A 13,589-nucleotide genomic window follows, 5' to 3' on the forward strand; every position below is an offset into this window, starting at 1 on the left:
TGCGGAGGGTAGATGGGAACATGTAAATAAGCATCTTTGATGTCCATCGACACCAGAAATTCCTTTTCCTCCAAGCTGGAGATCACCGCTCTCAGGGATTCCATCTTGAATTTGAACCTTTTCAAATAGAGGTTCAGATTCTTTAGGTTCAAAATTGGTCTGACTGAGCCATTCGGTTTTGGCACTACAAACAGGCTTGAATAAAACCCTTTTTCCTGTTGTGACACAGGAACTAAGGAAACTACGTTGTCTTGACATAATTTCTGTATTGCGTTCAGCACTTTTGTTCTGTCCTGAACAGAAGCTGGTAAGGCTGATTTGAAAAATCGGCATGGGGGAAGGCCTTGAAATTCCAGTTTGTACCCTTGGGATACTATCTGTAATACCCAAGGATCCAGATCTGAGTGAATCCAGACCTGGCTGAAAAACAGCAGACGTCCACCGGATGGTACTCCCGCTGGGGAGCCCCAGCGTCATGCTGAGGTTTTAGCAGTAGAATCTGTTGACTTCTGCTCCTGCGAACCTGATGGTGTTGCAGATCTTTTACCTCTTCCTCGACCTCTTCCTGCGAAGAAGGGGTTACCTTTTGCCTTGTTGTACTTGTTAGGCCGAAAGGACTGCATCGTATGAGAATGATATCCTTTCCTAGGTGGAGCAGCTGCGGAAGGCAGAAATGCCGACTTGCCTGATGTAGTTGTTGAAATCATGGCATCTAGCTTGTCTCCAAAGAGTGCTTCTCCATTGTAAGGCAACAGTCGCGAAACTGAGGTGTCTATATTTGAGGGTGTCTCCCATTTGTGCCTGTCTTCCTCAGGGAAAGGGTACGCTACACGCATCCTTCTGGGAATAGTCAATTTCTTTTCTGGGTTAGCCCATGATTCTTCAAAGAATGCATTCAAATCCTTTGAAGGAGGAAAAGTCACAACCTGCTTTTTATTCAATTTAAAATAATCCTTTTCCTCTGGGACCAGTGTTGTTTCAGGAAATTCCAGCACGTCCTTTATAGCGACTATCATACATTGTATGCTTTTGGCTAATTTGGGGTCTACCCCTTTCAAATCCCCAGTGTCGACGTCAGTGTCGGAATCAGTGTCTGTGTCCCCTTGCATTATCTGGGCCAGAGACGTTTTCTGGGAACTGGATGGGACCCGAGTGGATGATATGGAGGGGTCAGTAAACAGTGCATCCTCCACGGACTGCCTCCAATATTTAGTCTGCTGTTCAGACTCAAAGAATTTCTTTGCAAGCATTGACATATTCTTCTGCAACATTCTCACCCACTCCGGCTCCTTCTGAGAGGAAAGGGCCACCATATTACTCTCTCGTGCATCCAAAATGGTTTCTTCCGGGGAAGAACCCTCCCCGATGTCTGACATGTTACACACTTGTACACACACACACACACACACACACAGGGGGCTATCGGGGACAGACCCAACTAAAGTCTGTCAGAGAGACACAGAGGGATTTGCCAGTCCACACGTTGCGCTTTATATGTGAATTGTGGAAATATTACCCAATTACAGCTCAAATACCAATATTAGGCCCACAGACCTAATGATAAAGAACACTCTCTTCCCCATCTACAACCCCTGGTACTTGTAGCAGCATTGTCAAGAGGAGAAACAGCTTTCAGGAGGTTCACACTGGCGTTTCTGCAGGAGAAAATGGCGCCCAGTGAGTGTTCTGGCAAGTCTGATGAGAAGCCCCGCCCCCTTATAATGGCGCGATTCAGCCTCAGCAATGTAAATTTTTTTATACTGGCCGGGGATTTAGTACATCTTGTATGTACTTTTTTAGCCAGTGAGAGTAAGGATTTTTTTACCATGCCGTTCAGAGCGCATCCACCCCGCGCGCTCTGCACCCTTGTGCTGAGAGACATGGCGCACAGCGTCCCGCCGCTGCGCGTGTACCTGTATGCCGCCAACGATGACCGGAGGACCCCTCTCTGCAGGACTCCGGTAATATACTCACCAGCCTTCTGACTTCTGGCTCTGTTAGGGGGTGGAGGCAGTGCTGTGGGAGTGAACGCTGGCCAGGCTTGGGCTGTGTTCAGTACCCTTCAGGAGCTAATGGTGTCCTGTCAGCGGAAGCAGAACCATTAACTAATTGAGAAGTTGGTTCCTACTTCCCCCCCCTAAGTCCCACGAAGCAGGGAAGATATTGCCAGCAGTTTCCCTGCAAAATAAAAAACCTAACAAAGTCTTTTTTAGCAAAGCTCTGTAGAGCTCCACTAGAGTGCGTCCAGTCTCCTGGGCACATTTTCTAAACTGAGGTCTGGAGGAGGGGCATAGAGGGAGGAGCCAGTTCTCACTGTTAAAAAGTCTTAGAAGGCTCCTGTGGAACCTTCTATACCCCATGGTACTAAAATGGACCCCAGCATCCTCTAGGACGTAAGAGAAATAGGGGAAACTATACATAAACTTCATTAGTCAATCACATATAGACGTGCCCATCAACCTGATACTGGACAGATTGTCAATCTTAGGACATCATTTTCCCTCCCAATACAATGGCTTTTTGGGTATTGTATACCTGAGATGTGCTTATATGGAGGTTTATCAATCTATGGCCCTCATTCAGAGTTGTTCGCTCGGTAAAAATCTTCGCATCGCAGCGATTTTCCGCTTAATGCGCATGCGCAATGTTCGCACTGCGACTGCGCCAAGTAAATTTGCTATGCACTTAGTAATTTTACTCACGGCTTTTTCATCGTTCTGGCGATCGTAATGTGATTGACAGGAAATGGGTGTTACTGGGCGGAAACAGGCCGTTTTATGGGCGTGTGGGAAAAAACGCTACCGTTTCCGGAAAAAACGCAGGAGTGGCCGGAGAAACGGAGGAGTGTCTGGGCGAACGCTGGGTGTGTTTGTGACATCAAACCAGGAACGACAAGCAGTTAAAAGATCGCAGATGCCTAATAAGTCTGGAGCTACTCAGAAACTGCTACGAGGTGTGTAATCGCAATATTGCGAATACATCGTTCGCAATTTTAAGATGCTAAGATTCACTCCCAGTAGGCGGCGGCTTAGCATGAGCAAATCTGCTAAAATCCGCTTGCGAGCGAACAACTCGGAATGACCTCCTATATAAGATCATCTTTCACTTGGCCTGTTCCACACAGACTGCATTATTCTGCATCAGTACAGATAGCTCAGTCTTCCTAGGGGAATATAAGACCACTCCAATGTTTAGGGATCTATATAATAAGATCACCACAACTATCCAATAGGAATGATTTTCTCCTTCCCAGCTGTACTCAAATCCATAACATTAATATGAAAGAAATTGCTGCTGTTTGGCCAAGTCAAAATTATATTGCACCTAAAAATACTGTGTGTGTGTGTGTGTGTGTGTGTGTGTGTGTGTGTGTGTGTGTGTGTGTGTGTATAATTACATGTGCTCCGAATGTTTGTAGGACTGCAGCAAAAAAATGACTTCTTGACAATCCATGTTTAGTGAACTACTCACAATTCTGAACATTCGTTTGTGAACTACTTATCAACAACACTATATACACAGAGGGCCCTGCACTCCTTTACCCAGATACAATGGATAAAATAAGCTTTGCCTTGTACATCATTTAAGCAGTTTGTACAAGCCAAGCCCAATTTACACTATCCGCTCTGAATACTTAATAATAAGAATACTGCACACACAGGTGCTCTAAGGCCCAGTACCACGATTATACACTAGTGTAATTCATGCAAAGAGGAATGATCCGCCCCTTAAGATAAATGTAAACCTATCCCAAGACTTATAGATGACTAATTAGGAAGATACTGTCCAGTTCCCATTTTAACATCCCCCAATTAATAAACTAATGCAACTGTTCACAAGCATACTGTACATTTCTCCTGATACATGAGGTGGGTTTTTTAATTGCCCCCATATTCCCAAAATGCCATCTGCCAGTATCAGACTGGTCACCTACTATGGGCAGTTGTCCCTCAGCTGTGACATATTGGAAAGATGTGACTATATTCCTGTCTGTACTTTCCCCAAACCCATTTGCATCATTCATGCAGGCAGTGTCTTCACATTTCTTTAAGGTCCTCTAATTGTCTAACATGGATTGGTCACCTGAGCCTGCCACGATTTCCCACAGGAAGCAGATAATAAATGACATACCACCCTATGGAAAAATAAGATTTTACTTACCGATAAATCTATTTCTCGTAGTCCGTAGTGGATGCTGGGACTCCGTAAGGACCATGGGGAATAGCGGCTCCGCAGGAGACAGGGCACAAAATAAAAGCTTAAGGATCAGGTGGTGTGCACTGGCTCCTCCCCCTATGACCCTCCTCCAAGCCTCAGTTAGGATACTGTGCCCGGACGAGCGTACATAATAAGGAAGGATATTGAATCCCGGGTAAGACTCATACCAGCCACACCAATCACACCGTACAACTTGTGATCTGAACCCAGTTAACAGTATGATAAACGCAAAGGAGCCTCTGAAAAGATGGCTCACAACAATAATAACCCGAATTTTTGTAACAATAACTATATACAAGTATTGCAGACAATTCGCACTAGGGATGGGCGCCCAGCATCCACTACGGACTACGAGAAATAGATTTATCGGTAAGTAAAATCTTATTTTCTCTGACGTCCTAGTGGATGCTGGGACTCCGTAAGGACCATGGGGATTATACCAAAGCTCCCAAACGGGCGGGAGAGTGCGGATGACTCTGCAGCACCGAATGAGAGAACTCCAGGTCCTCCTCAGCCAGGGTATCAAATTTGTAGAATTTAGCAAACGTGTTTGCCCCTGACCAAGTAGCTGCTCGGCAAAGTTGTAAAGCCGAGACCCCTCGGGCAGCCGCCCAAGATGAGCCCCTTTCCTTGTGGAATGGGCTTTTACTGATTTTGGCTGTGGCAATCCTGCCACAGAATGTGCAAGCTGAATTGTACTACAAATCCAACGAGCAATCGTCTGCTTAGAAGCAGGAGCACCCAGCTTGTTGGGTGCATACAGGATAAACAGCGAGTCAGATTTTCTGACTCCAGCCGTCCTGGAAACATATATTTTCAAGGCCCTGACAACGTCAAGCAACTTAGAGTCCTCTAAGTCCCTGGTAGCCGCAGGTACCACAATAGGTTGGTTCATGTGAAATGCAGAAACCACCTTAGGTAGAAATTGAGGACGAGTCCTCAATTCCGCCCTGTCAGAATGAAAAATTAAGTAAGGGCTTTTATATGATAAAGCCGCCAATTCTGACACACGCCTGGCTGAAGCCAAGGCTAACAGCATCGACACCTTCCATGTGAGATATTTTAAGTCCACAGTGGAAAGTGGTTCAAACCAATGTGACTTTAGAAAACTCAACACCACATTGAGATCCCAAGGTGCCACTGGAGGCACAAAAGGAGGCTGTATGTGCAGCACCCCTTTTACAAATGTCTGAACTTCAGGTACTGAAGCCAGTTCTTTCTGGAAGAAAATCGACAGGGCCGAAATTTGAACCTTAATGGACCCTAATTTTAGGCCCATAGACAGTCCTGTTTGCAGGAAATGAAGGAAACGACCCAGTTGAAATTCCTCTGTAGGGGCCTTCTTGGCCTCACACCACGCAACATATTTACGCCAAATGCGGTGATAATGTTTTGCGGTTACGTCCTTCCTGGCTTTGACCAGAGTAGGGATGACTTCTTCTGGAATGCCTTTTTCCCTCAGGATCCGGCGTTCAACCGCCATGCCGTCAAACGCAGCCGCGGTAAGTCTTGAAACAGACAAGGCCCCTGCAGTAGCAGGTCCTTTCTTAGAGGTAGAGGCCACGGTTCGTCCGTGAGCATCTCTTGAAGTTCCGGGTACCAAGTCCTTCTTGGCCAATCCGGAACCACGAGTATAGTTCTTACTCCTCTCCTTCTTATGATTCTCAGTACTTTTGGTATGAGAGGCAGAGGAGGGAACACATACACTGACTGGTACACCCACGGCGTTACCAGAGCGTCCACTGCTATTGCCTGAGGGTCCCTTGACCTGGCGCAATATCTGTCCAGTTTTTTGTCCAACAGTTTACAATCAGGTGGAAGACTTCTGGGTGAAGTCCCCACTCTCCCGGGTGAAGGTCGTGTCTGCTGAGGAAGTCTGCTTCCCAGTTGTCCACTCCCGGAATGAACACTGCTGACAGTGCTATCACATGATTTTCCGCCCAGCGAAGAATCCTTGCAGCTTCTGCCATTGCCCTCCTGCTTCTCGTGCCGCCCTGTCTGTTTACGTGGGCGACTGACGTGATGTTGTCCGATTGGATCAACACCGCCTGACCCTGAAGCAGAGGTTTTGCTTGACTTAGGGCATTGTAAATGGCCCTTAGTTCCAGAATGTTTATATGAAGAGATGTTTCCATGCTTGACCACAAGCCCTGGAAATTCCTTCCCTGTGTGACTGCTCCCCAGCCTCTCAGGCTGGCATCCGTGGTTACCAGGATCCAATCCTGAATGCCAAATCTGCGGCCCTCTAGTAGATGAGCACTCTGCAGCCACCACAGGAGAGACACCCTTGTCCTTGGCGACAGGGTTATCCGCTGATGCATCTGCAGATGCGATCCGGACCATTTGTCCAGTAGATCCCACTGAAACGTTCTTGCATGGAATCTTCCGAATGGAATCGCTTCGTAAGAAGCCACCATTTTTCCCAGGACCCTCGTGCACTGATGCACTGAGACCTGGCCTGGTTTTAGGAGGTTCCTGACTAGCTCGGATAACTCCCTGGCCTTCTCCTCCGGGAGAAACACCTTCTTCTGGACTGTGTCCAGAATCATTCCTAGGAACAGTAGACGTGTCGTTGGAATCAGCTGCGATTTTGGAATATTTAGAATCCACCCGTGCTGACGTAACACTACCTGAGATAGTGCTACTCCGACTTCTAACTGTTCCCTGGATCTTGCCCTTATCAGGAGATCGTCCAAGTAAGGGATAATTAAAATGCCTTTTCTTCGTAGAAGAATCATCATTTCGGCCATTACCTTGGTAAAGACCCGAGGTGCCGTGGACAATCCAAACGGCAGCGTCTGAAACTGATAATGACAGTTTTGTACTACAAACCTGAGGTACCCTTGGTGAGAAGGGTATATTGGGACGTGGAGATAAGCATCTTTGATGTCCAGAGACACCATATAGTCCCCTTCTTCCAGGTTCGCTATCACTGCTCTGAGTGACTCCATCTTGAATTTGAACCTTTTTATGTAAGTGTTCAAGGATTTCAGATTTAAAATTGGTCTCACCGAGCCGTCCGGCTTCGGTACCACAAACAGCGTGGAATAATACCCCTTTCCTTGTTGCAGGAGGGGTACCTTGATTATCACCTGCTGGGAATACAGCTTGTGAATGGTTTCCAAAACTGCCTCCCTGTCGGAGGGAGACTTTGGTAAAGCAGACTTCAGGAACCGACGAGGGGGAAACGCCTCGAATTCCAGTTTGTACCCCTGCGATACTACCTGTAGAATCTAGGGATCCACTTGCGAGTGAGCCCACTGCGCGTTGAAATTCTTGAGACGGGCCCCCACCATATCTGAGTCTGCTTGTAAAGCCCCAGCGTCATGCTGAAGACTTGGCAGAAGCAGGGGAGGGCTTCTGCTCCTGGGAAGCGGCTGCATGGTGCAGTCTTTTTCCTCTTCCTCTGCCCCGGGGCAGAAAGGAGTGGCCTTTTGCTCGCTTGTACTTATGGGAACGAAAGGACTGAGTTTGAAAAGACGGTGTCTTTTTCTGCTGATGTGAAGTGACCTGGGGTAAAAAGGTGGATTTTCCAGCTGTTGCCGTGGCCACCAGGTCCGATAGACCAGCCCCAAATAACTCCTCCCCTTTATACGGCAATACTTCCATGTGCCGTTTGGAATCCGCATCCCCTGACCACTGTCGCGTCCATAACGCTCTTCTGGCAGAGATGGACATAGCACTTACTCTTGATGCCAGGGTGCAAATATCCCTCTGTGCATCACGCATATATAGTAATGCATCCTTTAAATGTTCTATAGTTAACAAAATATTGTCCCTATCCAGGGTATCAATATTCTCAGTCAGGGAATCCGACCATGCGACTCCAGCACTGCACATCCAGGCTGAGGCGATTGCTGGTCGCAGTATAACACCAGTATGTGTGTATATACTTTTTAGGATATTTTCCAGCCTTCTATCAGCTGGTTCTTTGAGGGTGGCCGTATCAGGAGACGGTAACGCTACTTGTTTAGATAAACGTGTGAGCGCCTTATCTACCCTAGGGGGTGTTTCCCAACGCGCCCTAACCTCTGGCGGGAAGGGATATAATGCTAATAATTTTTTAGAAATTAGCTGTTTTTTATCGGGGGAAACCCACGCTTTATCACACACCTCATTTATTTCCTCTGACTCAGGAAAAACTATTGGTAGTTTTTTCACACCCCACATAATACCCTTCTTTGTGGTACTTGTAGTGTCAGAAAGGTTCAATGCCTCTTTTATTGCCGTGATCATGTAACGTGTGGCCCTACTGGACATTACGTTTGTCTCGTCACCGTCGACACTAGACTCAGTATCTGTGTCAGGGTCTGTGTCGACCCACTGAGGTAACGGGCGTTTTAGCGCCCCTGACGGTGTCTGAGACGCCTGGACAGGCACTAATTGATTTGCCGGCTGTCTCATGTCGTCAACAGTTTTTTGCAAATTGCTGACATTATCACTTAATTGTTTAAATACAATCATCCAGTCAGGTGTCGACTCCCTAGGGGGTGACATCACCAACACAGGCAACTGCTCCGCCTCCACATCATTTTCCTCCTCATACATGTCGACACACGCGTACCGACACACAGCACACACACCGGGAATGCTCTGATAGAGGACAGGACCCCACTTAGCCCTTTGGAGAGACAGAGGGAGAGTCTGCCAGCACACACCCAGCGCTATATATATATATACAGGGATAACCTTATATAAGTGTTATTCCCTTACAGCTGCTGTTATTATCGTTATTTGCTGCCAAAAATGCCCCCCCTTCTCTTTTTTACCCTGATTCTGAAGCAGGACTGCAGGGGAGAGTCAGGGAGCCGTCCTTCCAGCGGAGCTGTGAGGGAAAATGGCGCTTGTGTGCTGAGGAGATAGGCTCCGCCCCTTCACGACGTCCTTATCTCCCGCTTTTTTGTGTAAAAATGGCAGGGGTTAAAATACATCCATATAGCCCAGGAGCTATATGTGATGTATTCTTTTTGCCACCTAAGGTATATACTGTTATATTGCGTCTCAGGGCGCTCCCCCCCAGCGCCCTGCACCCTCAGTGACCGGAGTGTGAAGTGTGCTGAGAGCAATGGCGCACAGCTGCGGTGCTGTGCGCTACCTTAGTCTGAAGACAGGATGTCTTCTGCCGCCGATTTCACCGGACCTCTTCGTCTCTTCTGGCTCTGTAAGGGGGACGGCGGCGCGGCTCCGGTGACCCATCCAGGCTGAACCTGTGATCGTCCCTCTGGAGCTAATGTCCAGTAGCCTAAGAAACCCGATCCACTCTGCACTCAGGTGAGTCCGTTTCTTCTCCCCTTAGTCCCACGATGCAGTGAGCCTGTTGCCAGCAGGACTCACTGAAAATAAAAAAAACCTAAACTAAACTTTTATTCTAAGCAGCTCAGGAGAGCCACCTAGATTGCACCCTTCTCGGCCGGGCACAAAAATCTAACTGAGGCTTGGAGGAGGGTCATAGGGGGAGGAGCCAGTGCACACCACCTGATCCTTAAGCTTTTATTTTGTGCCCTGTCTCCTGCGGAGCCGCTATTCCCCATGGTCCTTACGGAGTCCCAGCATCCACTAGGACGTCAGAGAAATATGTATATAAACACTGATAGTGCTCTGACAAATTTAAGTATAGTGGACCCAGCGCGTGTCCATTAATGACAAGACATTCCACTCACAGCAATACCTAAGTGACTGAACAATGATGGTATATTTCTATTCTAAGGGGGAGATATATCAAATCTGGGGGGGGGGATAAAGTACCAACCGATCCGCTTTTGTCAGTTTATAGGTCTATGGGGGTCATTCCGAGTTGATCGCTAGCTGCTTTAGTTCGCTGCGCAGCGATAAGGCAAAAAAATCGCACTTCTGTGCATGCGTATGCGGCGCAATGCGCACGCGCGTCGTACTATTACAACGAACGATAAAGTTTCACACAAGGTCTAGCGAGGCTTTTCAGACGCACTGCTGGCCGCAGAGTGATTGACAGGAAGAGGGCGTTTCTGGGTGTCAACTGACCGTTTTCAGGGAGTGTTCGGAAAAACGCAGGCGTGGCTGGGCGAACGCAGGGCGAGTTTGTGACATCAAAACAGGAACTGAATAGTCTGAAGTGATCGCAAGCGCTGAGTAGGTCTGCAGCTACTCTGACACTGCACAAAATTATTTTGTAGCCGCTCTGCATCCTTTCGTTCGCACTTCTGCTAAGCCAAAATACACTCCCAGTGGGAGGCGGCATAGCGTTTGCACGGCTGCTAAAAACTGCTAGCGAGCGAACAACTCGGAATGACCCCCCCATATACGGATTAGTTACTATAAGCAACTTCTCCACTTTATTTCTCTCAAGATTTGCTAACTCTCCCACCCAAGGACGTGGTAATTTCAGTATAAAAAAGCAAAGGAGCGATAATGGTTGTCTTATACTATGTATATTTACATGCCTATTTGTAAAGCAGTAATTTTTCATTATATTACAGAACTGATAAGTTCAACTTAAAAACAATTATTTGTTAATGCTTATTAAATCCGGTCCATCAGAGAATTCCAACCTACAGAACCAATATATCACAGCAAGCTGGCGGTGAAGGACGATGGGATCTGTAGTTCAGTAGCACATGGATGGACAAGCTCTGTAGCTGCCGGCCGTCATACCGAATAAACAAAAGGAGTATTAAGTACACTTACTGCTCTAACAGGAGCGTTTTCAATCGGTGCCGGGCTTCTCTGTGGTGGCTGTTTCATGGGTGTCCTATCAGGATTAGGAGCAACATGGTTGGTCATCTTCTTTCCAGCTGGCTCCTCAATGGTGTCTGGCGGAGGACGTTTCACAGCCGCTATCCCTCCAACTGGAAAATATAAATATGTGACGCGTTACTAAAACAGAATCTGAAAGAAGTATAAATAAATAAATTTGATTTCTCATCAGTTGAGCTGCAAAATGCTGAATGGTCACAGATGAAATCAAATCATATACACTTATAAAACAAAGGTCTAACCTTAGAAGGACAATATATACACAAAGAGGGATATATAGGAGTGGGAAGCAAAGTGGACTTGCGTGATGCTGCAGCTGCCAGATTTACTAAATTATGCTAATGTGAGTACGGCTAACAAGAGGATCTGCGCCGCTTCAAGTGGGAAAAGGCTCCATTCACGGTTTTTCCGTCCACTGCCGCAACAGTATCGGAACTTGCACCAGCTCTATCCTGAGTGCTAGAGATCGGTCAGGACAGGCTTCCCTTCTTCATACACACAGAACTCTAGATACATGCCTTGGCACTCCCACCAGATAGAGCAACTTCGCATGATAGCAATGCCGCCACCCAGTTCCCGCCCCAAAACGCCAATTTTATGCAAAGTGAGATACGACAAAGATCCATCCAGCTCAGAATCGGCAGGAGATATGCAAAAACGCATAAATTCACTTTTGCGCATGTGCTGTATGCTCCAACTCTTTATTTGCGTCCGTGCCGTCTCAGAATGTGCCCCACAAAGTGCAGTAACCCACTGCAACCAGACTCCTTCTTTCATTGTCATCGTGCGCTACATCATCCAAACTGTTGCTCGGTTGCTTTGCATTATTCCACGTTTGCATTGGGGGTAATTCCAAGTTGATCGCAGCAGGACATTTTTTAGCAGTTGGGCTAAACCATGTGCACTGCAGGGGGGGCAGATATAACATGTGCAGAGAGAAAGAGATTTGGGTGTGGTGAGTTCAATCTGCAATCTAAATTGCAGTGTAATAATAAAGCAGCCAGTGTTTACCCTGCACAGAAACAAAATAACCAACCCACATCTAACTCACTCTGCAAATGTTATATCTGCCCCCCCTGCAGTGCACATGGTTTTGCCCAATTGCTAAAAAATTTCCTGCTGCGATCAACTTGGAATTACCCCCATAACCCGTTGTCGTGGACGTATTTGGGTATCACGCCTTTTGGCATTTTCTAAGCAAATAAAGTTCCCTTAATGTGTACAAAGCAGGCAATAGATCCTTGTTCCTTAGCTAGAACGCATGGCAAATGTATTTATTTATGCTGTGCTAACCACTGACCCACTAACAAGGATAATTCAATTACTCCACAAAATGAGCTGAGAACAGAGCCTGTAGCTGAGAGCAAATGCTGTTTTCTTTATTACCCCATGGACACGTTAACAAAAAAAAAAATTGAGACAAATTAAAGAGAGTGTTTTTATATATTGTTTTATTCCATTAGACAGACTAACGAGAACATGTTCAGACTCCCTTCATGGCAGGTTTAGGGCAGGATCTCAGCCAAGCTTGTATTTATTCTGGAAATATTTGACTTCCGAGAAACACACATCTCAATCCAGAGCACAAACGAGAGGGATCAGATGCAAACAAACAAGGCGGATGCGGAGAGAAGCAGCGAAACAGCAGAGAGAGCAATGTCAAACCATTTTACGGTTACTTTAGATGGCTTCAAAGCAGAGTTTAGTATCCTCGGAGCTGGGAATGTTATTCACTTACCTGGCTACAGTGTATGCCACGGGAATCATTACCTACAATATATATATATATATATATATATATATATATATATATATATATATATATATATATACTCCTGTTAAATCCATGGCACAATCGCCATTGCCCCTTCTTGAAACATCTTTTCTAAAGTTGAGAAATTACCTCTGTATTCACTGGGAATGGGACTGTGTGTTTCTATATTCACTACAGTACTTTAAGGAACCAAGGGGCATATTTAACAACGAGTGATATTCTTGTTATCACTCGTTGCGAATGATAACTGGTGCTCCAGTCAATCATCTCCTAACTGTCATGTGTTTGAAAAAAATGACAGGAGCTGATTGGCTGGAGCACCATTTTCATAACGAGTGATAACAGGAATATCAATCGTTGTTAAATCTGCCCCCAATTTTTTATGCAGAGTATAACAGCTAAACAGCTAGTGTCTGATATTTTGTTTATTGTATATCTATGTATAGGGAACGATACAGTCCTTCAGCTAATCTGTTATTATGAGATACATTTCTTCCCTGTCATTTTGTATGGTTTATATACGTGTTATGCGCTTAGGTATGTATTTATTTGAATAAAACTTGTGTTTTTTTTATGAATGCGGACTGGAGTTTTTAGTTTTGTTTTATCAGGAGGTTTGAAGTTGCCATTTTTCTCTTTTGTACCTAACTTGTTTTAGGGTGCTGGTGGCCCTACACAAGCAGCAGCTACCTTCCAAACTAGTGCTATTTAGTGGGCGCCCCTCGTTTTTCTCTTGGTTAGTTGTACAGGTTGGAGTATCCCATATACAAAATGCTTTGGGTCAAGAAGTAATTTTGGATATCGAATTTTTCCGTATTTTGGAATAATTGCATACCATAATGAGGTATCATGGCTATGGGACCCA

The 13,589-nt window shown here is 46.0% G+C and overlaps 1 protein-coding gene across 1 annotated transcript in view; it reads right to left on the reverse strand.

Annotated features, from left to right (window-relative positions):
• Window positions 1-13,589, reverse strand: part of MICALL2 (MICAL like 2) — a 106,801-nt gene that overhangs the window by 42,413 nt on the left and 50,799 nt on the right. The window contains exon 5 of the mRNA XM_063934587.1: window positions 10,882-11,042. Coding sequence (XP_063790657.1) covers window positions 10,882-11,042 — 161 coding nt within the window. The remainder of the gene's footprint in view (window positions 1-10,881; window positions 11,043-13,589) is intronic.

Source organism: Pseudophryne corroboree, chromosome 7, assembly GCF_028390025.1.
Source record: "Pseudophryne corroboree isolate aPseCor3 chromosome 7, aPseCor3.hap2, whole genome shotgun sequence".
NCBI lineage: Eukaryota > Metazoa > Chordata > Amphibia > Anura > Myobatrachidae > Pseudophryne > Pseudophryne corroboree.